The sequence below is a fragment of the Tachysurus vachellii genome, chromosome 12 (assembly GCF_030014155.1).
Source record: "Tachysurus vachellii isolate PV-2020 chromosome 12, HZAU_Pvac_v1, whole genome shotgun sequence".
NCBI lineage: Eukaryota > Metazoa > Chordata > Actinopteri > Siluriformes > Bagridae > Tachysurus > Tachysurus vachellii.
This window is the reverse complement of record NC_083471.1, coordinates 18685273-18709918: the sequence shown is the minus strand read 5'-3', so window position 1 is coordinate 18709918 and position 24646 is coordinate 18685273. Positions and strand designations below refer to the sequence as shown.

At 36.8% G+C, this 24646-nt stretch overlaps 3 protein-coding genes across 7 annotated transcripts; 2 read left to right on the top strand and 1 right to left on the bottom strand.

Moving 5' to 3' along the window:
* Nucleotides 1-203: 203 nt before the first annotated feature.
* polk (polymerase (DNA directed) kappa) lies at nt 204-8490 on the top strand. 4 transcript variants are annotated; one of them, XM_060884041.1, is made up of 15 exons: nt 205-300; nt 391-565; nt 907-1026; nt 2766-2918; nt 3370-3501; nt 3613-3763; nt 3928-4086; nt 4193-4317; nt 4410-4576; nt 5163-5195; nt 5363-5459; nt 5632-5803; nt 6660-7754; nt 7882-7921; nt 8069-8490. In XM_060884041.1, exons 2-15 carry the CDS (start codon nt 440-442, stop codon nt 8163-8165), a joined length of 2667 nt encoding a protein of 888 aa, XP_060740024.1. In that variant the 5' UTR covers nt 205-300; nt 391-439; the 3' UTR covers nt 8166-8490. The 4 variants fall into 4 exon arrangements, with proteins under 4 accessions (XP_060740025.1, XP_060740023.1, XP_060740024.1 ...); XM_060884042.1 differs by having other exon boundaries at nt 204-565; nt 4193-4308; XM_060884040.1 differs by having other exon boundaries at nt 204-565.
* Nucleotides 8491-8857: 367 nt separating this feature from the next.
* Nucleotides 8858-15999, top strand: ankdd1b (ankyrin repeat and death domain containing 1B). 2 transcript variants are annotated; one of them, XM_060883812.1, is made up of 15 exons: nt 8858-9089; nt 9526-9626; nt 10805-10903; nt 11017-11115; nt 11240-11344; nt 11905-12009; nt 12758-12856; nt 13048-13146; nt 13266-13364; nt 13775-13873; nt 14252-14350; nt 14433-14528; nt 14840-15041; nt 15520-15651; nt 15802-15999. In XM_060883812.1, exons 1-15 carry the CDS (start codon nt 8918-8920, stop codon nt 15855-15857), a joined length of 1662 nt encoding a protein of 553 aa, XP_060739795.1. In that variant the 5' UTR covers nt 8858-8917; the 3' UTR covers nt 15858-15999. The 2 variants fall into 2 exon arrangements, with proteins under 2 accessions (XP_060739795.1, XP_060739794.1); XM_060883811.1 differs by having other exon boundaries at nt 12755-12856.
* poc5 (POC5 centriolar protein homolog (Chlamydomonas)) lies at nt 15850-22972 on the bottom strand. Its single transcript, XM_060883809.1, has 13 exons — nt 22870-22972; nt 22326-22409; nt 22058-22178; nt 21836-21928; nt 21569-21741; nt 20937-21113; nt 20635-20739; nt 19651-19830; nt 19323-19488; nt 18489-18637; nt 17564-17707; nt 17252-17437; nt 15850-16555 (listed from the first exon to the last, which is right to left on the bottom strand). The coding sequence occupies exons 2-13, from the start codon at nt 22407-22409 to the stop codon at nt 16412-16414; spliced, it is 1722 nt and encodes a 573-aa protein (XP_060739792.1). The 5' UTR covers nt 22870-22972; the 3' UTR covers nt 15850-16411.
* Nucleotides 22973-24646: the final 1674 nt, after the last annotated feature.

Genomic DNA, 24646 nt, shown 5'->3' with positions numbered 1-24646 from the left:
TATACCTATAAAAAATTATCAGATATTTAGGGGTTAATATACCTATGAAAAAATGTTTATAAATTCCGTTCTATTTATTTATTTATTTATTTAGTTAGTTAGTTAGTTAGTAACTATTTATATATTTATGTTGTAACTAGTGTTTTGCTCCTGTACTGTAGGTGGAAGCATAGCAACGTTTTGCTTGTTGTCGAGGAGGAAATTTGAAAATGGCGGCGAAGACTGAACTGCAGTGTCAAAATGTTCAGCTGTTTAACGGCTATTTTTGTTTTTAGCTAAACGCTAACAGTTAGCCTCTTGGTATGATTTAAATTCAGTCTCGTGTTAAATGTTTATATCGAGTACATTAGATCTCTAATGTTTATATATGTTTTGGGAATGACATTTTAGTTCATATTATCTCTAAACCGAGTAAAAAGCTCCAGCTGTTGTGCTGAAGATGGAGCCTAGTAGCAGCAGAGGACAGGACAGCATCCTCTCCAGAGTTGCCCTCAATGACAACAAGGCAGGAATGCAAGATCTCGACAAGGACAAAATCAACAAGATTATTCTAGAAACGTCCAAGGTCTGCTGATATTTTGCCTTTTCTATTGATTTAAAGTGGGTTGTATGATGTGTTTAGGATTCATGGTGCACAGACTTTGTTCAAGAATTACACTGGATCACTTTAATACACTACATGTAGTACAACAGCCTTTATTTCATAATAAATCTACGCATTTAAAGTTAGTGTGTGTGTGTGTGTGGTTTTCTGGTATTTTCTTACACTGTCTTACCTTTAGTAACTATATATCTGCAAAGTATACCTAGCTTAACAGATATAAATACACTACGGTTTGTAATATGTAAAACAATAGACTGTGAATTTACAGTGTAGGTGAATGTGACTTTGTATCTGGTTTGCAGGGATCCAGATTCTATGACAATGAACTGAAAAAGGAGCGTCAAGTGAACCAGCGCATTGAGAGGATGATGCGGTATAAAGCTAAGGTTACTGAACAGCAGATACAGAAAGCCCAAGCAGAGGTAATTTGTTTTTATTGTATTCTGCATATGAGACATCAGGGTTTCCCGCAGAAAATTTGTTAGTTAAGGCGGTAGGGTTCGGTGGGTGCCGGTGGGACGGCGCTTCTTTGTGAGATAGACCACAGACTCTGTACTACATTTAACAATTATTTATTTAACACTAAATATAAAATTTAAACAACATATAATAATAAATAAGAAAGTGCAAAACAACATTCAAAATTTTGCAGACACATGTTTTATCAACTGGCTAGTTATCCTCCAGACGGTGACTACGGTGGCCGGGAAGTGCAAAACAAATTAACAAATCCGAAAACACATTAACAAATCCGAAAACACATTAACAAATCCGAAAACACATTAACAAATCCGAAAACAAATTAACAAATCCGAAAACACATTAACAAATCCGAAAACAAATGAAAAAATCCTAAAACAAGTGAAAAAATCCGAAAACACATTAACAAATCCGAAAACACATTAACAAATCCGAAAACACATTAACAAGTCAGACAACCCGGAAGCGGTTGGTATAGTTTGTGAATGGAAACTTACCATCATCGGACGAGACACCTTTCATTCCCCTGTATATCTTTAATGACAGTCGTCTTGTCCAATGATCGGTAAGTTTCCATTCACAAACTATACCTACCGCTTCGGGTTGTCTGAATCGGTGCACGCAACACATTAACAAATCAGAAAACACATTAACAAATCAGAAAACACAACATTTCAGACAACCCAGAAGCGGTTGGTATAGTTTGTGATTGGACAAGACACCTGCCACTCAAAGTATACATGAAGTTCAACAGTCTGCCGCAGGGAAAAGTTGGAATGGATGGATGGAATGGATTACTGTGGATTAATTCTGTTATTTTCTTATATTTAAACGGAGAACTTTACACATTACACATAAGATTCCATACCTGTATATCTTGAGTGACAGGTGTCTTGTCCAATGATTGGTAAGTTTCCATTCAAAAACGATACACTACCGTTTCTGGGTTGTCTGACTTGTTGTGTTTTCGGATTTGTTAATGTGTTTTGGGATTTGTTAATTTGTTTTGGGATTTGTTAATTTGTTTTGGGATTTGTTAATGTGTTTTGGGATTTGTTAATGTGTTTTGGGATTTGTTAATTTGTTTTCGGATTTGTTAATTTGTTTTCGGATTTGTTAATGTGTTTTGCACTTCTCGGTCACCGTAACTGACGGACCACGTCTTTCTGTCATTTCGGCCGTGTGGCGCGCGTGCCCGCTCGCGGTGTGAAGCGCGTCCGCGCTATTCTCCGAGATGCACTTGACGGCTTTTTGTGCAGCGTAATTTTTTTTTTTTTGGATGACCTAGTTAAGGCGGTAGGGTTTCCCAGCTTAGGGGGGCCGCCCGAACTGAAAAGTGCTGCGGGAAACCCTGAGACATGTTGTTTTGAATTCTCTCTTAGACACAATCTGTAAATTTGCCCTATTCATATTTGACCTAATTCATTCATTCATCTGCTGTTACTACTGTGGTGGATCGCAGCTTGTCCCAGGAATGTACCCATACACAAACACACACACACACACACATACATACACACAAAACTAGAGGCAATTTATGTGGAGGAAACCCATGTGGACAAGAACATTAATCAGTAACTTGCTCAATAATATATTTGCTAGTTGGAAGCAAAATTCCTCGCTTTGTGACTGTCATCTCTGCCTGTCCTCATTTAGAGCATTATAATGTTCTGTCTTGTAGGTGGAAAATCTGGCTGCTGATCTGGAAAGAAGTCGTGAGCTGGGCAGGGTGATTGTGCATGTGGATATGGATGCATTCTATGCTGCTGTGGAGATGAGAGACTGTCCAGAACTGAAGGATAAACCCATGGCTGTGGGATCCATGAGCATGTTGGTGAGATTCCTGGTCATATATAATTACATTTTCTTTGACATCACTTAAGTCTAGTGGGAATATCTAATCTTATCCATAAAAATCCAGAGTGATTGCAGATTCTTTTTTCAACTAAGCACAAACGATTAGTTATTGAAACTTGAATGATCAGTCTTGAGACATAATCACCCATTATTCAACCCTGGAGTATACTTATGACCTCAAGTTCATAAGATTGTTATTCTGTTCCACTATAGATGTGTTTATGCGTAGGACGACATAGTTCACTTGACTTAAAATATTAAAACTGCTTATGGTGGACGATGAATATGGATTTGAGAAACTGGTTTGAAATGTTGACATCAGAACTAGGTAATTAGAGGTAATTTAAATAGTAGAGATAATTAATAGAGGTAATTTAAATAATGTGTTGCATAAACATTTAATCAAAAAACATTTTTAACATTTTCAGTCCACTTCAAACTACCATGCCAGGAGATATGGTGTCCGTGCTGCCATGCCAGGCTTCATTGCTAAGAAGCTTTGCCCAGATTTGGTCATTGTTCCACTCAACTTTGACAAATATAGAGCAGTGAGTGAACAGGTAATGGTCATTTATCTCAAGATGTGCACTGTTTTTCACAAGCCCCTCTGCCTAAAGGTTTAGTACATCTTGCCATGAGTTTTTATTGCATTTCTGTACTTTGTCTTGAAGGTGCGTGAGGTATTTGCAGACTATGATGCCCACTTTTTGCCCATGAGTTTAGATGAAGCTTATCTGGATATCACTGAGCATCTGGAACAGAGGCAGCACTGGCCTGAGTCTTTGAGAACGCATCAAATCTGTGAAGAGAAGACCACAGGAGGTAGTGTAACTGATACATATTAATATATACTACATATTAAGTAGCACTATAGACTTTCAGACATGTAAACTATTGAACAAAATTTAGAAAGACTATTCGTTATTAAATTCCTTATACTGTACGAAATCGAATGAGAATTATTTTCTTTTATAATGCAATGAAAGGGATAAACGAACTCAAGAGCCTGTCCCCTGTGCTGTTTGAGGACAGCCCAAGTTCCTCCCCTGATCAGAAAGCGGAGGTATTTGGGACAAGTCCTGAAGAAGCTGTGAGGGAGATGCGATTTCGTATTGAGCAGAAAACAAGACTGACTGCAAGTGCTGGTAATTAAAAAAAATGATTGCATTTTAATTAATTATACATAGCCGATACAGACATAACATGATTTATAAAACAGCCCTAATGGATTCTGTTTCATTATTCTGATAGGTATCGCACCGAATATGATGCTCGCAAAAGTGTGCAGCGATAAAAACAAGCCCAATGGTCAATATCGTATTCTTCCAGATAGAAAGGCTGTGATGGACTTCATCCAAGAGCTGCCTGTTCGGAAGGTTTTTTGCCCTGTGATAATTACAGACACACGAGTTGAGTACTGCCAGGATGGTGACTGAAAATGCTAAATGTAATTCATGTCACTTTTCAGGTCTCTGGGATCGGGAAAGTGACCGAGAAGATGCTAGCTGCATTGGGTATCGTCATTTGTTCCCAGCTTAGACAGCAGATGGCGATGCTCTCATTGCTTTTCTCTGAGACAACCTGGCACCATTTCCTCCAGATTTCACTCGGAATTGGCTCAACTCGCATAGAAAGGTGTCGTACAACTGATTTACTTGGAAAAAAGATTTGATTTTTAAAAAAAAAAAAAAATAAACACTGCCAAGACTTACTCCTTCTCATTGGAATTTGAAATGCGAAATATACTTCTTGACAACTTTCTCTTTATAGCCAGCATGTACAAATTATAATGTATGAATGAATGAGGCTTTTAAATGAATGAGACAAAAAAAAAGTAAATAGCGGATCTGGACTTTCTGCTTATGTCAGCTCGGGTCCTACATGTTGAACTGGATTTTTGTGTCTTTTTCATTTTGAAACACAGATTCACTTTTCTTATTCATTTCCTTACTCAAATTATTGGTATTTATTTACATATGCATGTACTCGCTTATTCATTTCCACACATTTGTGTTCATTGAAAAATGTTTATTAATTATATATTATATATAATTATATATAATTATATATATATATATATATATATATATATATATATATATATATATATATATATATATATATATATATATATATAATGAGAGAGAGAGAGAGACCTTTTTATTCTCCAAGATTTTCTGAGGTTTCTTAACATTTATTATTTTTGTCTTTGTGTCTGCAGAGATTCTGAGAGAAAAAGCATGAGCACAGAAAGGTAACTTGCTCCTTTACAAAACATCTACTTAAATGTCTTCAGCATTATAAAATTGTAGCCATCATCTGAAAACAGAATGGAAATGCACTTCATGGTGCATGAGTTGTGAGGGTAATATCAAGGCCAGCGTTTTGAACTAGAATTAACCACAATGCTTTTAATGGCAGGACATTTGCAGAGATGAGCATTGCACACGAGCAGTATTCATTATGCAGGGAGCTCTGTCACGATTTGGCAAAGGATCTGCAGAGGGAGGGCCTCAAGGTACAGCTTCACATTAATCAGATTTATATTGTGCCTGTCAAAAGCTGTAATGTTAAAGAACACTGTGATTGCTATATATATTTTTTTGGCTCAGCTGCCAGCATTCAATTTAAAAGTGATGCCTTCATTCGCAACACAACAGTACGCTTAACATAACTTTTTTTATACACAGGGTAAAACTGTCACTTTAAAACTGAAGAATGTCAACTTTGAGGTGAAGACCAGAGCATTCACGTTGCAGTGTGCTGTGTGCACTGAAGAGGAGATATTTGCTGCTGCGAAGGACCTATTGAAAGCTGAGATTGATAATATCAACCCTCTACCCCTGAGGCTGAGATTAATGGGTACTCTCTTTTTATTTATTTATTTGTTTGTTTGTTTATTTTTTCTTTCAGTGATGTCTCTTCAGTTATTAATCTTTTGTTAATCTGATGTTTAATGAATCCACGCATGATGGAAACGCCTTTTATTTAGCTTTTGTTAGTTATATGATAAAACGTATTTTTTCTTATGTCTATTAACACATCTTTTTAATCTCATGAAATTACAAGAGTAGGTTGTGTAACTGCTTTGTAGATTCCAGTTTTTCATGTCATTAAATAGAGGAATAATAACGAGTAAATTACTCTCAATGACATGATTACCAGCGTTACAAAAAGTTTCTCCGTCTGTTAACGAACGGATAAAATTTAAGAGCTCGGTTCATGTCTGAACATAATGCTCCCAGAGCAAATTGCAGTTACGGCAGTGAGAAAATGTGAAGTCAGCATATAATTCTCTCTTTAAAAAAAGAAACGAAGCCTTATTCTGTTGATAGATTTACTGAAGAGATCTACCACTTTTTTATGTATGTATTTATTTATTTTTTTATTTTAAACCATGGTTTTGCTTTTCAGCATGTAACATATTTCACCACTAATTTGTCACTAATGAAATATAACACAATCTATGTGTTATATTTCATGTTTTTTTTCTAACTGTGTGTTTGCGTTTCTGTCTTTAAGAGAATATGTGAACAGTGAAATGCAAGCCATGGATTGCTTTTAAACTATTTTATTTAGAAATTTATGCTAATTGTTCTCCATTAAAGAGATCAAGCAAGTTTTAGAGTAATGCGGTGATGGTTTTGGTTTTAGTGTGCTATGTTTTCTTCACATCACAAATGAGCAGTAAATTGTACTTTTGTCCTCTCTTTACCAGGTGTTCGGATCTCAAGCTTCGTCAGTATGGATGATAAACAGCCTCAGCAGAAAAGCATTATGGGGTTTCTGAAGATAGCATCAGACTCAAGCAGTTCAGTTCAGCCGTCGAAATCAGAAATAGTCAGTGAGTTGGGTTCACAGTGTCCTGAGACCAGAAATCCTTCATTTATAGGAGAAACATCCAAGCCATTTAATAAGTGGCAGACAAAATCTAGCTGCACAACTGAACCTCAGCAACATACATTTTTCCAAAAAGCCTATGCAAAGAGACTTCAAAAGCAATATGAAGAAGAAGAAACATCTGGTCCATGCACAGACAAAATATTGAAATGTTTACCCACGGTATCAACAAATAACTCTGCTTTTACAACTGACCAAGCAGCAGACAAAACAGAAGAAACTCAGACATGCACATGGATAAGACATCTGCATACAGATGAAACTTCAGCCAAAGCTGACTCCAGTTTGTCCACAGCAAACACAGGAGCAAAAACACAGTCTTCAAATATCCTCCAGTGTTTTACATGTCCTGTGTGCTTCAATAGTATAGAAACTGAAAACCTCTCATCATTCAACCAACATATAGACAAATGCCTTAGCAGTGAACTGGACAATAAGAGGACATCCATGGATGAATGTCAAGATGTGTGTGAGGAAAATAAGCAGTTGGGCAAGCAGGATGAATCTTGCATTCGTAAAGTGACAGATTTAAGTTCAGGAAGCAGAAATTCACTGCTGGAAAGAAATAATGAAGGGCCTTACACCAGCTCCTCCAGTGCACATTCTGATTGTAGTACACCATTATTTAAACACTTTAAATGCATGAGCGAAAAGCGTTCTCTCGTGCCTCATGAGGACATGAGTGATACTGGATCTGTATCCTTCCACCAGACAGCTAGCTCAGTTGAAGTTATCAGTGAGCCACTGGACAGAAGGGTCTCCACCTTGACATGTCCAGTGTGCAATCAGGCTCAGGATAGTGATGACCTCATTCTCTTCAACCATCATGTGGACATGTGTCTTAACCAGGAAGTGCTTTTGGAGTTTAGAGAAGCTGTTCCTCCAATGGCTCAATTCGATTCCAAAGTCAAAGGTCAGTGCCTCAAATGAATACTTGTTAATGCTGAGTAATATACAGTAAATTCAGTATTGGAATTTATGTGATGGCAAATGACAATAGACATTCTTATTGCTATTTGAATATGTTGGTTATTTTGCAGATCATGAGAAATACCCTACTGCAAGAGGAAAGAGCAAAAGGTCAGGTCCCTTTACTTGTACGGCCATAGTAGCTATGAATATCCTGTAAATACTCCTGTAAATACATCTTCAGGATATTTAAAAACAGTATTTCTTTATTCAGTACTGATATGTGTGTTTGATTCCACATGCATATTTCAATCGCAGACAAGGATCCTCACCACCTCCTCCACCAAAGAAAACCAAAGCCATCAGCACAAGACACACCATTGATCAATTCTTCAAAGGAAACAGCAAACAATAGCGCTTCTTAATAGCGCTTTGAAATAGCGCTTCTTAAATATTGATTTCTGTATCTGCTACTTCATATTGCAGGCATGACTGTCAGATGCATCATGAGAAATGATCATATCACTAGAGAAGATGTGATGCTGAACTTTTTTCCATTCTGGATGGAAAAAAGTTATAATAAGAAGCTATATCAAATCTTGTGTTATATTTTAGAAGTATTTTATTACAGAAAATGCACTTTATTATCCATAACTGCACTTTATTGACCATATACTTTATCTGGAAAAGCAGAAGGATCAAAACCATGAGATAGCAGTTAATTTGTTTGATTTTGTATTTTTAAGGGAAACAAATCCTGAATGTTTTGAAATGTAACTTATTTAATATTTTACAGATTTAAAATGAACAATTAAATTAAACTATTTTTCTCATGTCTGTTTGTATCAATACTTTTCGCAACTAATTTTCACATTTTAAAGAGAAATACTTACACATATTTTCATGTCAGAATATTGCAGAATGTGTATAGCATTTGTATGATTTATTTAATATTAGAGCACAGTATTCTCTCTCACTACCCTGTTTCTCACTTCTGAGCAAAAGTATTTTCTGAGCTTCTCAGTACAATCAACATTTGATGAATATTACCTGTATGTACTTTAAGAGTCAGTTTCCTTGGGTGTAGCCTCCCTTCAGTAAATAAACCGAACCACTTCATAAAAGTTTCTGTTAAAAGCAAAGAGCTTCTACTGCATTCAAAACACCATGGAGGACAAAGTTTTAGCATTGAAAAGCAGAATCATGAAGCATCCCTTGATGAAAAAGGAAAACTTGAATCCTAAAACATGGATTAATTCAGATCATGTTAAAGATTTCACGGATTTCGTCCTCCAGAAAGAGCCAGAGGCAGACAAAGATTTCGATCATGTGGAGATGTGTAAGTAAACTTACTTAGAAGTAGCATGAAACACTTTTAAAGTTGTATTGATTGTCATTTTGATAGGGACGTAGGTTTGTTATATGGCGGAGATAAATTATAATAAACATTCTTTTTTGAATATGTATTCTTAGTGATCTGATTGCTACTGGCATAATAAACCTCCATAATAAGACAATGGTGTGAAATGTGAAGTGAACTTTACATCATGCTTCATTTGCCTGGAATGTTCTACTTATGGATACAAAAATAAAGGAGATTTTATTGTTCACCAATTCCTTGAGTGAATCATTAATGGTCACAAAAGACCGCATTCAAGACATCCATATGTAAACGCCTAAAACAAATACTGTTTTTGTGTACTCTTGTCAATATGTATGAGAGCCCAAACAGCCAAGATGGTTCAGTTTATTGGTCGTTTGCTTCTTTGCTCTAGTGCTAGAGACCGAAAAAGAATACATCGAAGCAGCAAAAAGGAACGACGTGGAAACCATGAAGCTTTTGGGACGAGGCGTAAATGTTAATGCTAAAAATGTGGTATGTCAATAACATTATTTGTTTGTATTCTATGCAGCTCTTGAAAAATCACCAATCACCAAGTTGGCTCGTATCTGCCTCAGGGGCAGAATATCACTCCACTACTTAACAGCTGACTCACTTGTACCTTCAAATTTCCTAACAAAATATACACCAGCTGGTTGTCAGCCAGCTAGTTATCCACATAGCTAGCTAATATTAACTAGACAGAAGGCTACCTAGCTAAGATCCCATAGGATTCTATATGGAATAGCGTACATTTGCAAGCATTTTTAAGAAAGCTGATGCTATTTAGAAGTAAATAATGTTATTTGATAGCTGTAAAAGACTCTCTATAGAAACCTAGAACCAGGGGCGGTTCTAGGATTTTATCTTTTTAATGGCTTTTAGCCCTCAGTGAGAATTTAAAACAAGAAGAGTTTTATATTATATATTATATGACTACATAGTAAGCCAAAAGTTATGGTATTATTTAAAATGGCAAAGTGGACACCAAAATTTTATGCATGATGTAATGATGCCAGTCTTGAATCAAATCAGTTCATGTATGTGTGCATTCTCTACAGTGTGTCCAATGAATGCAGTCATTAATAAAAAAAAAATATATTCACAAGACAAAGACCAAATCAAAAAATTTTATTTTTATTTAGTATTGAATGGATTGTTTGCATTAATATTTTATTTGTGCTATCAACTCTGGTAATAAGAATAGTGAAATTTTACTGCTTTTGGTTGCCATCTTTGCGGCTTTCCGCAATTAACGTTATAGATAAACGCCTCCAGCTCTGACTGCGCGTGCACGCTGCGCGTTCCTGACTGTGCTTCTCCGTTCAAATAAAGCAGACAGCTGATGACGCACTTTTGAAAGACTACAACGCACTCTTGGATCAAACTGATAAATAATTTACTTTCCCATCGACGACATGTCCTGCATTTTAACGTAATTTTTATTGTTTATTTATGAAAGTAAAAATTATACTTTTAGTTTTAGGGTGGCTGAGATCACACACAGGGGGGCTGAAGCCACCCTAAAAAAAGGCCCTAGAACTGCCCCTGCCTAGAACAAAGTGCTTTCAAAAAAAGAGTTTTTTTGCAAACTTATAGCCTGATATTGGGTATTTACTGTATATTAATGTTAATCTAGCATGTTTTTCTAACTCACACTTGTCACCCGTTAGCACAATCGAACTGCCCTTCACTATGCTGTAGCCTGCAAAAACAAAGAAGCTACTGATCTACTGCTTAAAAGAAGAGCAAAACTAGACTTGCAGGACAAGGTATGGCATACAATGTGACACTCAACTGAGACCAAAATACTCAGAGTTACACTGAGTTTAAGGACATACTGTACTGCATCCAATTTTACATTATCCTACATCTCCCCACACAGCATGGAGTCACTGCTATTCACCTCGCTGCATGGTTTGGCAGTTTGGAAATCCTGAAGCTACTTGTGCAGGGTGGTGCTGATCAGAGGTTTGAGAACCTGGTAAGGTTGTGGTCATCATACTAAATTCATTATCAGTATCATGTTTCTCTAGAGAATTATTAGGTTCTAGAGAAATATTATTGACAACAGAATTCTAGTTTAAAGCATGTCATTCTGCCCTTAGGAAGGAATGAACATGATGCACTGTGCAGCTCTAAACAATCACACTGACATCGTCGCATACATCGTCGATGACCTTCAAATGAAAGAACTTGACAAAGAAGACCACGTATGACATCATGGTTTACTCTTTTATTTTGAACTGCTAATGAGAACAATTTCTTATTAAAAAAGGATCAAAATATGAATCAGAGGTTCTCTGGTTTTTAACTACAGTGCCCCATTTCCATGAGCTTTTAAGCCAAATACCCAGCAAACCAGATTCTTAAATAAAAAGGAGAGAATTTAAAGTTTAAAAGAAGTACTCAGTATAACAATTACTCCTACTAAATAATTTAATATATACTGTTTATTGGCAAGACAATTAATGTATTATTTAATAATAAAGACCTTTTAAAGTTTTTTTATTTTATTTAACTGGGCCTGTACTGTCATTTGTCTTAATAATATAAACATACTTTTTATATTTATTTATTGCATAACCTTTTATGCATTTTTATCAATTTTGCATTAATTGCATGTCTCATATTTATGTTCAACCTTTGCCAGAAACATAAAACATTACCTATACAACTAGTTCCAATGCACTTTAATTACTATTTAGTTACTATGAGTAATGCATCCATTAAATTATACCACTAGTGATACTTATTTGTTGATGTGTGTTAGCATGGAAACAGGCCATTCACTCTAGCAGCAGATCATGGTTGTGTGCAGATGCTGCAGATGATGATGGAGGCACCTTACAATATGGCCACTATGGAGGCAAATCAGGTCCATGTCACATTTCTTATTAAATCTTTGACAGTGTGTTCTGCCTTACAGAAAGGCCCTTCATTATAAACGGCGAAGATATATGATTGATTCTGCTATTGTAGTGCCAAATTAATAAATAAATGTGTTAATATTATTATGCTTTTTAATTTGTTATACTGTATGTAATTATTTGTCTAGCAAATCTAACTAATTTGTTGTCTTTGGTTACTATGGTACACATTATATGGCCAAAAATGTTTGTAGAAACCTGACAATCACACTGAAATGTCCTTGTTGAACATCTAATTACAGATTTAGTCCTGATTAGTATCTAGTCTTTTTGGAAGGCTTTTATCTACAAATTTTGGTACATGGATGGGGAGTTGCACATTCAGCTTCAAGATTAGTCGGTGTTCCAAGTGTTTATTATGGTCAAGGTCATGGGTCTGTGCAGGACACTTGAGTTGTTCCACACTAAACCTGACAAACCCTGTCTTGCAGCCCTCACTTCACGGTTAGTGCACAGGGGCATTGTCATGGTGGAACAGGTTTGCACCTCTTAGTTCTAGTGAAGATAAATTATATATAATATGCTACTAAAGACAAGAACATCCTAGAGGGTTGTGTGCTTACAACTTTGTAGCAACAGTGATCTACATACTTTTGGCCATCCATATACTTTTAAATTCTAGGAAATTTGTCCATAATAAGACAAGGCTGTCAATAAAATTACTTCACAGCAATGTTTTTATCCATATCTCAGCAGAAAGGAAACACACCTTTGCATCTTGCTGCTAAGAATGGCCATCTTGGTGCCGTGCAGCTGCTGCTTGATTACTTTGAGGTCCGCAATGAAGTCAATCATGTAAGTATAGAGAAATCTAAAGTTTACAATCTTTTATCATCCAACAATCCTGACTGAAATGTTATTACTGTAGTATGGAAATACCTTAGTGTACTATATAATAAGAAAGCATTCAGATCTCTACAGTATAATACACAGAATGAATTTCTTCTTTACTGTGAAAACTCATATACAGTAGCATTTGTTTATAGGCTGGGGAAACACCACTGTATTTAGCTGCTGATGGAGCTCATGAGGACTGTGTTTTGGCTCTGCTAGAAGCTGATTGTGACCCAAATATTCCCACTACAGTATGTAAGAAATCCTTTTGGAAGCAGCAAAAGCTGAAAGACTTTGTTTTTGTCAGTTTATTAGTTACCTAATTTCACAAATTAACACCATGATCTTTATTCTCGATATTTGCTTTCAGAACAAGACAACCCCTATCCATTGTGTGTGTGAAAAGGGCTACATGCCAGTAGTGAAGCTTCTACTTGATCATGGTGTTCAGATGAATATTCAAAACCAAGTAAGTCGCTTAAACAATTGTTCACTATATCCAGACAAGTTATGATACTTTTCTTTAAGACTGTGCAAATCTAATATGATGTATATAATCAGGGGTAGAGCAAAGTACAGGAAAGTACTACTGTATATACAGTATGTATTATGTCAAAGCTTGAGTGTGAATTCCAATTCATTCCAAAGGTGTTCAGTGGGGTTTAGGTCAAGACTTTGGACCCTTTGAGTTCTTCCACATCACATCTTCCACATACCATGACTTTATAGATCTTGCTTTGGGCACATGGGTATTGCTATTATAAAACAGGTTCAGCAAATAGTATAGATTGTGATGGAAATATGCTTCTTAAAAAATTGCATGGTCATAAAAAAATGTAATCTGATGTTAGTTTTTATAATATTCTATAATGTTTATAGCACTTACAGACACCATTTCACTTAGCAGTGAAGAACTGTCACACTACAGTGATTGAATGTCTGCTGGAATCTTGCTGTGACACCAATATTACAGATCACGTAAGTTACTATTGCCAAACACCTTCTTAAGGACCAATGCATTTTATTTATTCTTCCATCCTTTAATTATTCATTCTCTAAACTTGATTCTCTAAACTAAACCACTCCATCACTGTCCTTACGTACTTAATTACGACTACTTCAACTTCCTTCAAAACTCCCTTTCTTGTAAAATGTCCCTCCCTGTTTCCCTTTAGACCTACTAACTTTATTCCAAACCATTCACTTCCTTTCTAACTTACTATTATTACTCCCTTCATCCATCCATCCATCCCTGCATCCACCCATGCCTTCTTCTCAGTTTCTTCTGTACTTTCTAACTGTAGCCATCTGTTTTTAAAATGACTCCATGTTACTTTCTGTCTTCACCACCTTTAGCTGGGCCAGACAGCACTCCACATAGCAGCAGAATTGGGCAAGGTGGATGTGATTGAGATTATTCTGAAAGCTGGTGTAAATATGGAGATTAAAGACAGGGTAAATGATACATTAATCCTTATTAATACCAACAATTTCCAAATAATGGCATCTTAATGAAGCTATTTGTTTTAAACTACAGCAAGGTAAAACAGCCTTGGGAGTGGCAGCCAGAGCTGATATAGTGATTGTTGTTGACATGATCATAAAAGCTGAAAGATACTTCAGTTGGAGAAAGGTGAGTACTCAAAATGTGCCGCTGAGACCTTTCATAATATTATGAAATGAGATGTGATATTAAATTTGCCTGAGTGATGAATCTAATTTCACGCTACATATGATGTCATATCACAATGTTATTGCAACAGATTTGTCTTGTTTTTTGGCTTCTCAATATATTTTGATAAGCAATTAACTAACTAACATGGACAGTAAGTATCAGAGACTGCCTGGGAATATTATTGGGTCATTTGCCTAGCTGTGTTATTTCAGCACCTGTGTTTTTTTTAAGCATCTGGCCTTTCTCAGAATTGAACCTTATTGTATTAGCCCAATGCAGAAACTAATGAAGACCTTCATGATGAGTTTTCACTAACATTTAAACCGGACCACCATGCTGAGACGAAACAGGTTCGTAATATACTGTGGAATCTGGCCTATACCCTTCTCAGCAAGAACGAGTGGAAGAAGCTGGCAGAGCATTGGGCCTTTACTGAGGAGCAGATTACAGCCATTGAGGAGCAGTGGACGGGTGAGAAAACTTTATTTAGTATGAGGAAATATTAAAAATGTGTGTGGATTTTGGAGAATATTAATCTTTGCCTTATAACTTCGCCTTATAATAATCTCCTTAAGAACTTTCTGTAATAAAAGAATCACTAAGAATCGATGTTGTATAAAAGTATTCTATATATCTTATGCCGATTTTCACCTCCCTAATCCTGCAAGACAGACCTCTATCTTTGCTAGCTATTCAGTTGTTTTGCAAATAAATTTGGCCAAGAACCACATGAGGCAATCTGGTGACACTGCAGTCAACTACCAAAAATCTCAGCATATCACAACAGTGTGTTTTCCTGCACATAAATGCAGACATACTGAAATACAGTGAGAAAATTAGATCCATCTTCAGGGTCCTGAAGGCTGTGAGCAGAAAAGTGTACATCAGATAATTCTCCAAATAGACTGACTACACTATAACACTTAGAGACCTGGTGGTGTGTCTTTAGGTCCTAACAGTTACCAGGAGCATGGAAACAGAATGCTACTCATTTGGCTCCATGGAATGTTAGTTGCTCAAGGAAACCCAGCCAAGGAACTCTACCAGGGACTAATTGCAATTGGCAATATCAAAATAGCAGGTGAGGTTAAGTTTGTTGTTTGATCGTTTGAAAATTGAGCCATTTAATCTATCACATATGATTTAACATTGTTACTTCATGTACTAATTTTGTTTATGATTGGTGTACCTGGCAACCTGTATATAAACCTGCCCCCATCTGTTCTGACAGAAAAACTGAGGATGGAAGGAGAGGACAGCAGTAAACGGAAATGCAAAATTTCATGAAGGCTTGTCAGCCAAACGTAAAAAATACTTTATTTGAACATTGAAATCTTGAGAAGCAACAGCATTTCTCAAGTTCACTTCGTCTACCATGAAATACGTTAATAAACACACCTGTTTCTTTAACTGAAGATTTACATTCATTTTTCCAACACATAAACTCTTTAAAAAATTGTGCACAAATGTGATTAATTAACCTTTACTGCCAAGAAATCGCAACACCCTTCATAGCCAGGGACAGACAAACATACAGACACATAGTGACAAAGGCCATGAATTAAATAAAAAAAGTCATATCTAAAATTCTTTAGTATAAAAATACTTTAAAACATACAGAATGCTTAATAAATGATTATAAACTTTAAAAATGTAATGTTAACCTTAATGGACAATCACAAAAAGACACAAAGCCCTGATTCTCAAATATGAGGTTTTAACTAAGGCACACCAATTTGTCAATTAACAAATGTAATCCATTGTATGTCACTCCTGTGTACATGACACTCATATTTATGTGGGATACCATGACAGGGTGTGTGTGTGTGTGTGCGCGTGTGTTAGTCCACTACTTTAACAGAGTGGATGTGAAATGCGGAGGACGGCTGTCCCCTGGGCTGGCTGGAGCTTTTAGTGCTGGACACCGTGTGACTCTGTAGAGCAGAACGAGGAAATTTGGCTGCTGTTGCCTGACCGATGGTAACCTAGAACAAAACAGAGCTCTCAGAAAAAATGCACATGAAAATGCTGAAGTGGCTTTTATTTTTATGGAACTAGCTTTCTAAAGGAGCTATTAAAAAAAAATATTGGTCAGAAAGACTCTCTGTATTTTAACATAAAAATCAGTTTTATTTTATTTTTTTCGTCAGCCAAAGGTTTGTTCACGACTTTATAAATACTTTAAAGTATTTTGAGACACACACCCCCCAACCCCCTTCTTTTTTTTTTAATGGTTGTGATATAACTGATGATGATGAAGGAATATGACAGGAAATATGATCTCGTCAGCAAGACATTAACAGTCTTTTAATGATTTTAGAACATTGCTTTGAAGCAATTTATACAATGCTGTTCTTACTGGCAAGGTCACTTTAAAAAATTTAGGAAAAGGTGACAAACAAAACATTAATAAAAACTAAAAACTGCTAGGAGGAGTCCAAAAGTTCCTGACTGAATTTCAGTGGCTGATTACAGTCCTACTCATGGCCACGAAAGATCTGTACATGGACACGTACTTAAAATAGCAAAACAAGAATAATTCTTCTCTCTAGGGCATACTAATGAAGTAAATCAAAAACATGTCCTGATAAATAAGGGGAAGGTGTGTAAATTTTCCTTAAGTACTTTGTTTGATTAGATTTATTTATTTGCTGTTTTATTGTAATTACTATATTTGATACCTGAGTGACAGGGTGGTGTCTCTCCACCACGATGGAACTCATTGGTGGAACCACGCCCATGACATGTACGCTGCCAGGGTTACGGCCTGTCTTGACCAGTTCTGAGCGTCCAGTGATACGTGCAGTCACAGTCTTTGAAGCTTTCTGCTGACCAGCTGTTACTGTGCGTACACTCGTCTGTGGGAACTTGCATGGAGAAAAAAGAAAAAAAAGATTTTTTCAGCATGCCATACTTCTTTGATTGATCCTATACAGCTATGCTGAATTAGTATGCATCTGCAATTTGTATATTCAGTGATGCTGCATTTTTACCTGTCGAAGGGAACTTTGTCGAAGTGTCGAACCTGTCGAAGTGATGCCTCCAGGTGCCAAAGCAGGATTAACTACTGCAGTGGCGGGAAGTGCATCTGTCCTACTGACTGCTGTACTACAGCCAGGCTGAGAGCTAAACTGATCCTGCAACATGAGACATTGGCTACTAGACACAGAAATAAATTTCATGCTAGTAAACATGCATGTAAAAAAACTGTATGCATGTAAGAAACTGTACGGGGTTCCTGCACCTTTTGGGAAATATTTTTACTTTATATTCATCTGAATATACATCTTTTCCTTAATATATATCTGACACCTTCTCATTTGTGTCAACAATACAACCTTAATACAACCTAATGACTTTATTAATTAAACCACAACATTCTAGAACCAAATACGATTGGATTGCTTCATATCTTGGCTTTTGGATTCAGGCTCTCTGTTGCAAGTATGGTCGGGATTAAATTTGTTCAAATCTCCATCAGTGATCTTTTCACATGTGACAAAGTAAAATCTACACTCAAATAGGGGACCAAAATTATCTGCATATACATATTAGCATATTTAGCTATAAATAAATAAATAAATAAAATGCATTCTTAGTGGATATTAGCCCCAATTTTTTTCCCTATTACCATATGCTGAGCCCTGATTATAAAACTATTCTCTAAGTAAACTTTCTTTGTGTATCAGAGTGTGTGCAAACCCTAATCTGGCATCTCGATAGTCGATAGCAGATTCAGACTTTACTCACTAAAGAAAACAAGAAATCAGAATTCAATTTTAAAAGAAATCATTTTCCCTTATAACATAAAATATACCACCATATGAACTAAATATTGGTAGTGGAGAAAAAAAGTCAAGGCACAGGATCAAACGCATGACCCATCTAAGTCACGGCTTCATAGAGTGCATGTCTTACTGCTTCTCTGTCGTCTGTATTAGTGCGGGAGTGGACGGGCTGCACTGGAGTCTCCATGCTGATTGGGCTCAAACGTGCAGAAGATGCAGTAAAGAGAGGACGGCTGGCCATTGAGCTAGAACTGGGTTCGTCTCCTGAGGGTGCTGCATCTTAAGGGAAAATAAAAATTTATTCTGTTACGATTCACATCCATCTGCAAAAAAGGTTGAAAACAAATCCACCCCATATTTACCCCAGCACACAGACAGGCGGAAACAAAAACTTTCACAGCCATACAATACAAAATCACTTCTGACTTTTTTAGTTGCAGTCACACAATACCCAATTAATAGAGAGCTATTCATTCAGAGAGCCTCATGTATTAAATCACAGATATGAATCGCACTAGTGGGATAACTACCAATAGCTCACTTCACTGCCATCCTTCTTCAGTGAAATCAGTTCATTAATAACCCTGTAGGCCTATTAGAGACCAAAATAAACCTTGTTGCTATACTGTCATTCAATTGTAGCTTATATTTTTTCCAAAATCCCTTATAGACTTTGAGAGATAAAAGTAAGATCAATTTAAGCACATGGCTACAGCATCAGTATTAATTACAATATAGGATACTTATATATACTGGCATAAATAGTGTTGCATCATAGCGTACCTCACAGAAGCTGAATGAATAAAGCAATAAAAGCAGCTCAGAAGGTCAAACGTCTGAGCATCAAATTCAATGCAGAGCATAATTAATATAATGAGTTGCAATGTCTTGGAAATAGCAAAGCCGTATTTTTGACTTGTATTTGTTATTTTATACCTTTTTTCTTAAAGAGAGAAAGATTAACCTTGCTCGTGTCTGTCTGTATCTGCAGTGTGGAACATGCTCAGTGCCTCAATGTTAAGAGCGCAGACACCACGCATGAACGCCTTCTTCATGGAGTCTTCATAGCGCTCTTTCTCTCTGTGCAGCCTTTGGATTTCAGCTTGGGCTTTCTGAAGGGCCTCTATGTGCTGAATACACAGGCACAGACATGCACACACACAGACACACACATCCAGCTGAAGTCAGATATTCAACTAAACGTTGGATCTTTCATTAAACAACCAACAGTACAAACACCAAGCTAGTATCTGTAAACTTTTATCTGTAAACATGAGTAAATATTCTCATACCTCTCCCAGTTTCGCCTCATAGTCAGCAGAGAGCTGCAGACAGACCTCCTCAGCACGAGCACGGCATGCCCGCTCTGCCCTCTCCCTCCAGCCTCTTTGGATAAGCGAGTGCCAGGCAGCCCACACCTTCTTCTTCAACTGCAGTTGGTAGTGCTGCTCTGCCAATTTACTCGCCTGAGCCTGGTGCACATAGAGGGAAGGAAATATACACATAGGATAATGATAATTAAAGGCAAGGTCATCATTGCTTATTTCACTTTTTTCCCCAAATCTAGTTTTAAATCTGGTTCTCATATTGTCTTAGTTTTTTTCTTACTGCCATTGCCTTGCTATCTGGTGACATATAAAATAATTTTCACCCAGGAATGACGACGAATATCTAGTAAGTAGCAGTACACAAACATTATAGAACTTGGGGTTTAATGCTAAAGATGTTTGTCAATCATGTGCATGGCATCATAGATTCTGTTGAATAAAGGGGAGCTAAAAAGGATAGTAAAAGTGGAAAGAACAGCTTTACATAAGTCACATTAATGTTCATTATCATAATTTGACAACTGCTCTTAGATTTTTGAGTAAACAGCTTTTTGTTTTTTTCCCCTCTCAATACAAGGAAGTGTTGCTCTTTTTGTTCATGCCAATCACACACACAGACACACACTTTATATGGATTGGAAAATCATTGTCCGTCTTATATCGTTTCATTTTTTTTAGGGGAATAGATTCATTATACGCACCCTGAAATTGCATTAGAATTAGAACTTGTTTCACGATTAGAAAAATCTACATTTAGTACATTTTTCCACATTTAGCTCAGAAGAAGTGAAACAAGGTCATAAAGTAAGCGATCATTCAAAGACAAAAAAAAAAGCAAAGCTTGTCAAACTCATGCAGAAATATCTATTTAAAGCTGAAAGAATAAAGGTCTGTGGAGAAAGGTGATGGCCTTTAGTCAGCATGCTACTGGGCTGTCACTCAGTTCACCTCCTCTTTGGCAGCACAGTGCTGGTGTCTCCACTGGGTGAAGCTCCTCATCAGCTCCAGCCGCTCCCGCTGCCTGTCAACTGCTCGTGTCAAATTCGTGATCACCTACAGGGCAAAGAGAGGATGTCACTGAGTCAATCTGAATCTGTATACATTTCTTCAACATACTAATAACTATTGATATCAGTATACTATAAGCACTAAAATTGGATTCTTTTTACTTGTATTTTGACAGTATTTGATACCATCATAATAGTTATTAATTAACTTATACGTCAGTCTAAGTGGTGAGTATTACATGCCTCGTCTTTCCGCTGATTGGAGATCTGGTAGGTATTGAGCAGGTCTTTGAGACTATCCATCTCTGCATTAATGCCTGCTATATGAGCAGCATGTTTTTCCCTCTGCTTTGTCATCTCCAGTCTGTGCTGCTCCACAAAGGCTATTTTCCATTTCCGAAGCTCCGTCATCACGTTGCTCTACACAAAGATGAAAATACGGGAGACTTTACAGTTATGCGCCATATTCACAGTAGTGATAAATGCATCTGGTGAGGAGTTAATAAAATTGCACATGGTTATTCAGATCGCAGAGCTAAATACAGCCTTTGAACTACTCATACAGCTTAGCTGGCAATATAGTGGCATCTCAGTTTTTCTCTCAGAAAGGACCAGAGTCATCAAGGAGACTGGAGGGGATCCAATCTTAATCAGAGACTGATTGAATAACTTGAATGAAAATTATAAACCTGTCTAAACATCACTTTTGATCGTATTGATGGCAACAAATGCTGTTATTTATGGATTCATGTACAGTGCACTAGACTGGTATATCTAATAAACTCACAGCTTACTGTAGGACACAGTACTTTTTATATACAAGTACTGCCAGACAAGCACTTGTAAGACATGACATTTTTTGAAGAAACACAAACCTTCAAGTTGTTGCTCCATGTGTCCAAAATGTCCTCCATCTTGTTCAGGTTCTCCTCTGACACAAACATCTCTGTCGTCACGATCACGTGACATGGACTGCTCTTCCCAGATTTGTCAGAATCAGTATGTCTACCTTCTGGTCCTCCATCAGACCTTGACCCCACCTCTTCCCCTAAAAAAAACATGCAATAGTCACATCCAATAACAGGAAATATACCAAACTCTGACCTTTGTCATGAGGTTTGATGATACATCGTTAGGTTTACCTTCAGAAATGCGACTCTGTGGTCGAGATCCTTCTAACTGTGAAGCACAGGTGGCTGAAATCACCTCACTTACAGGTGATGATTCTCTAAGGTCTAAAAGAGATCATAGCAAATATAGTAAGGTATTTTATAAACTTCTTGTAAACGGCTTCAAAGTGAATCTACACTCATTTAGAAGATATCAATAGTATGCTAAGAATAGTAATGAGGTATAATTCGAACCCTGAACCGCTTCGAGTCTTGCAGGATCCCTTGAAAACGAGCTGCTCATCAGCTGTGATGGGTTACTTGGATTATACTTTGGAGTGACTACAGCAAAGCGAAGCAGTTCTTCATACTCCTCCTAATGTATTAAAAGGTGGACAAAGAAATAATGACAGACTCATAATAGACATCATGGTTGAAAAATTGCTCTAAAATCTATTTTCAACACACAACACACATGAGACCATAAAGTTATCACCCTCTTTTTTGGAGAAAAATAACTCACTTGAAGTTCAGAAGACACTGAGCTGCCCCTGTCTGAATCCTTTGGTAGGTGTGGACTGTCCAGATCCCCTTCATCTGAGGACATCTATATAAAATATAACAAGAGCTTGTGTGAGTGCGAGTGTGAGTGTGTGTGTATATGTGAGTGTGAGTGTGAGAGTTCACTCGAGATTTAAAACTTGAACGAAAATCACTTAAGTCAGTTTTAACTATGACTACATAGTTGAATACATAGTTGCTAGCTAGCTACCTAAACCGGGGTTGATATTTTATCATACAGTATAATTATGCTAAAAAAAAGTATAATTATACTAATTATTCCCCAGTGTCACTTTGTTTAGCTTTATATAAAACAAATTATCAGTTAACAGAGAGTACTGTGTTTATAATATTCACTAAATAATATTCACTAGTGGAAATGAAAACAATATAATGCTAGCAATCCTAGCTAGCTATCTAACAACTCGTTAACTTTAGCGTCCTTTCTAACAACGTTGGAGAAACAAAGCATGACTTTCTGGAGGACACAAAATGACTGTTATTACCTTATCTGGTTGACTTTATTTATTTATTTATCTTTATTCGTTTTCTTGTGAGCGAGTCTTAGAATCTGTGCAACACAAACACAGAGTCTGCAGTTTAAACGGTTGAAAAGCCAAATAAGACAAACTCTGATAGGTCAGAGTGTGTGCGTACCATTCATAGACTATTATGATTGGACAAGACGTTGCCTAGGTAACACAGACGCGGAAGCCACCGTTAGAAAGCAAGCTGCCTATTTAAACAATGTTAAAAACGTAAAGATTAAACGTCATTAAACTCGATGAAGAGGCAGCAAATGTCTACAAAAACACGAATAGTAGCACTATGTAGCACTATGATTTAGGACTTGTTGGTTCACCAAGTAGTTTTTCCTTTAGAGTAAGATTTCAGCAAAGAGGTATCAGTGCAATTCAATATTTACAGATTACTGATAGTAGACATATAGACATTGGTATTTTCTGTAAAATAACACATCTCAAAACCAAGCAGGCGAATGAAATGCTCGTGTTGTACTATATAATGGCTTCTAACTTCCAGGATTGACGAAAATTTTCTTTAGAGTCCTAACAAACATAATGTATAAACATCTGAAGCATTAAAAGTATAGAATTTCTTCAGACTTGTATCAGTGACTGACACCAGAAGCCTTTCCAGAACAATGGTAGCTGTTATAGCAGCAATAGGGGGGACCAACTCCATCATAATGCTCATAGACACATATTGGTGTAATGGTCAGATGTCTACTGTACATACATTTACGGCATTTAGCAGACACTCTTATTCAGAGCGACTTACAATTTATTTCAATTTATACAACTGAGCAATTGAGGGTTTAAGGGCCTTGCTCAGGGGCCCAGCAGTGGCAGCTTGGTGGACCTGGGATTCAAACTCATGACCTTCCCATCAGTAGCCCAACACCTTAACAACTAGGCTACTTACATCTTGCTATAAAGTTTATGATCACATTTTTACATACCGTGCATTTTGACTGGATTCCCAACATTAAAATCTTTCTTTAGTAGCAAATGTCCTGTCAGTTTGGTCTCCTGTCATGAGAAGTCATGGTAATAATAACCTATGCCTCACAGTGCTGGTGTGGAACTAACCCAAAGTAAAATAAAGCCATTTTATTCATGCTTTTAGTTAAATCTGTCTCAGGTCTATTTCCATCAGACCAAGATCCACTTTATTTACTCTTTTGTAAATTAAACATGCAGGTCAGCAGTACCTAGTATTACTGCCATTCTCTCATTCATTAATATTGGATTGTAGCAATGACTCACACAAGATAAACAAGATAATTGAAACAGGCCCTAAAGACCCTCTTTTTTATAACTAAGATGAAGATCAGGCTGAGCAATCACACAGCTGGTTCATGTCAGTAGACCAGCACTTTTTTCATGTTACCACTGTCCCAAAACACAGATCCTTTATCAGGAGTGTCTTCCAATGTCAGCCATTCCACTTAGGGTATTTCAATACAACTGGACACCAATTATCTTTGGCAGAACAGAGTCTTTGTCTTAGGCATAAGGAGCCAAACCACTAGCTTTCTGGAGACTCTGCATTCTTAAGAAAATTATGTGTCTTTCTGGAGAGAGATATTCTCCATGTGGTATATCGGAAGCCTCCCTTATTGTCTGGGGGCAAAGTGGTGACATGAATGGAGGTACAAGTTACAAAAAATCAGCTGAGACTGAGGGTGGTCCATCTTCCTTCAAGTTCTTTTCAGGTCCTTGGTTTGCACAGACACTGTTTTAATGGACAGCTATATATACC

Bases quoted from the DNA above. Each gene is read 5' to 3' on its own strand.
- polk (XM_060884040.1), top strand. From the start codon at position 440: ATGGAGCCTAGTAGCAGCAGAGGACAGGACAGCATCCTCTCCAGAGTT. The intron at 5,196-5,362 runs GTAACTTGCTCC...TTTTAATGGCAG, and splicing joins AAAAGCATGAGCACAGAAAG to GACATTTGCAGAGATGAGCA. The intron at 7,922-8,068 runs GTCAGGTCCCTT...TTTCAATCGCAG, and splicing joins GCAAGAGGAAAGAGCAAAAG to ACAAGGATCCTCACCACCTC.
- ankdd1b (XM_060883811.1), top strand. From the start codon at position 8,918: ATGGAGGACAAAGTTTTAGCATTGAAAAGCAGAATCATGAAGCATCCC. The intron at 9,627-10,804 runs GTATGTCAATAA...GTCACCCGTTAG, and splicing joins ATGTTAATGCTAAAAATGTG to CACAATCGAACTGCCCTTCA. The intron at 11,345-11,904 runs GTATGACATCAT...GATGTGTGTTAG, and splicing joins AACTTGACAAAGAAGACCAC to CATGGAAACAGGCCATTCAC.
- poc5 (XM_060883809.1), bottom strand. From the start codon at position 22,409: ATGTCCTCAGATGAAGGGGATCTGGACAGTCCACACCTACCAAAGGAT. The intron at 19,489-19,650 runs GTATGAGAATAT...CTGTGTATTCAG, and splicing joins ATGAGGCGAAACTGGGAGAG to CACATAGAGGCCCTTCAGAA. The intron at 18,638-19,322 runs GTTAATCTTTCT...TTTTCCCTTAAG, and splicing joins TACAGACAGACACGAGCAAG to ATGCAGCACCCTCAGGAGAC.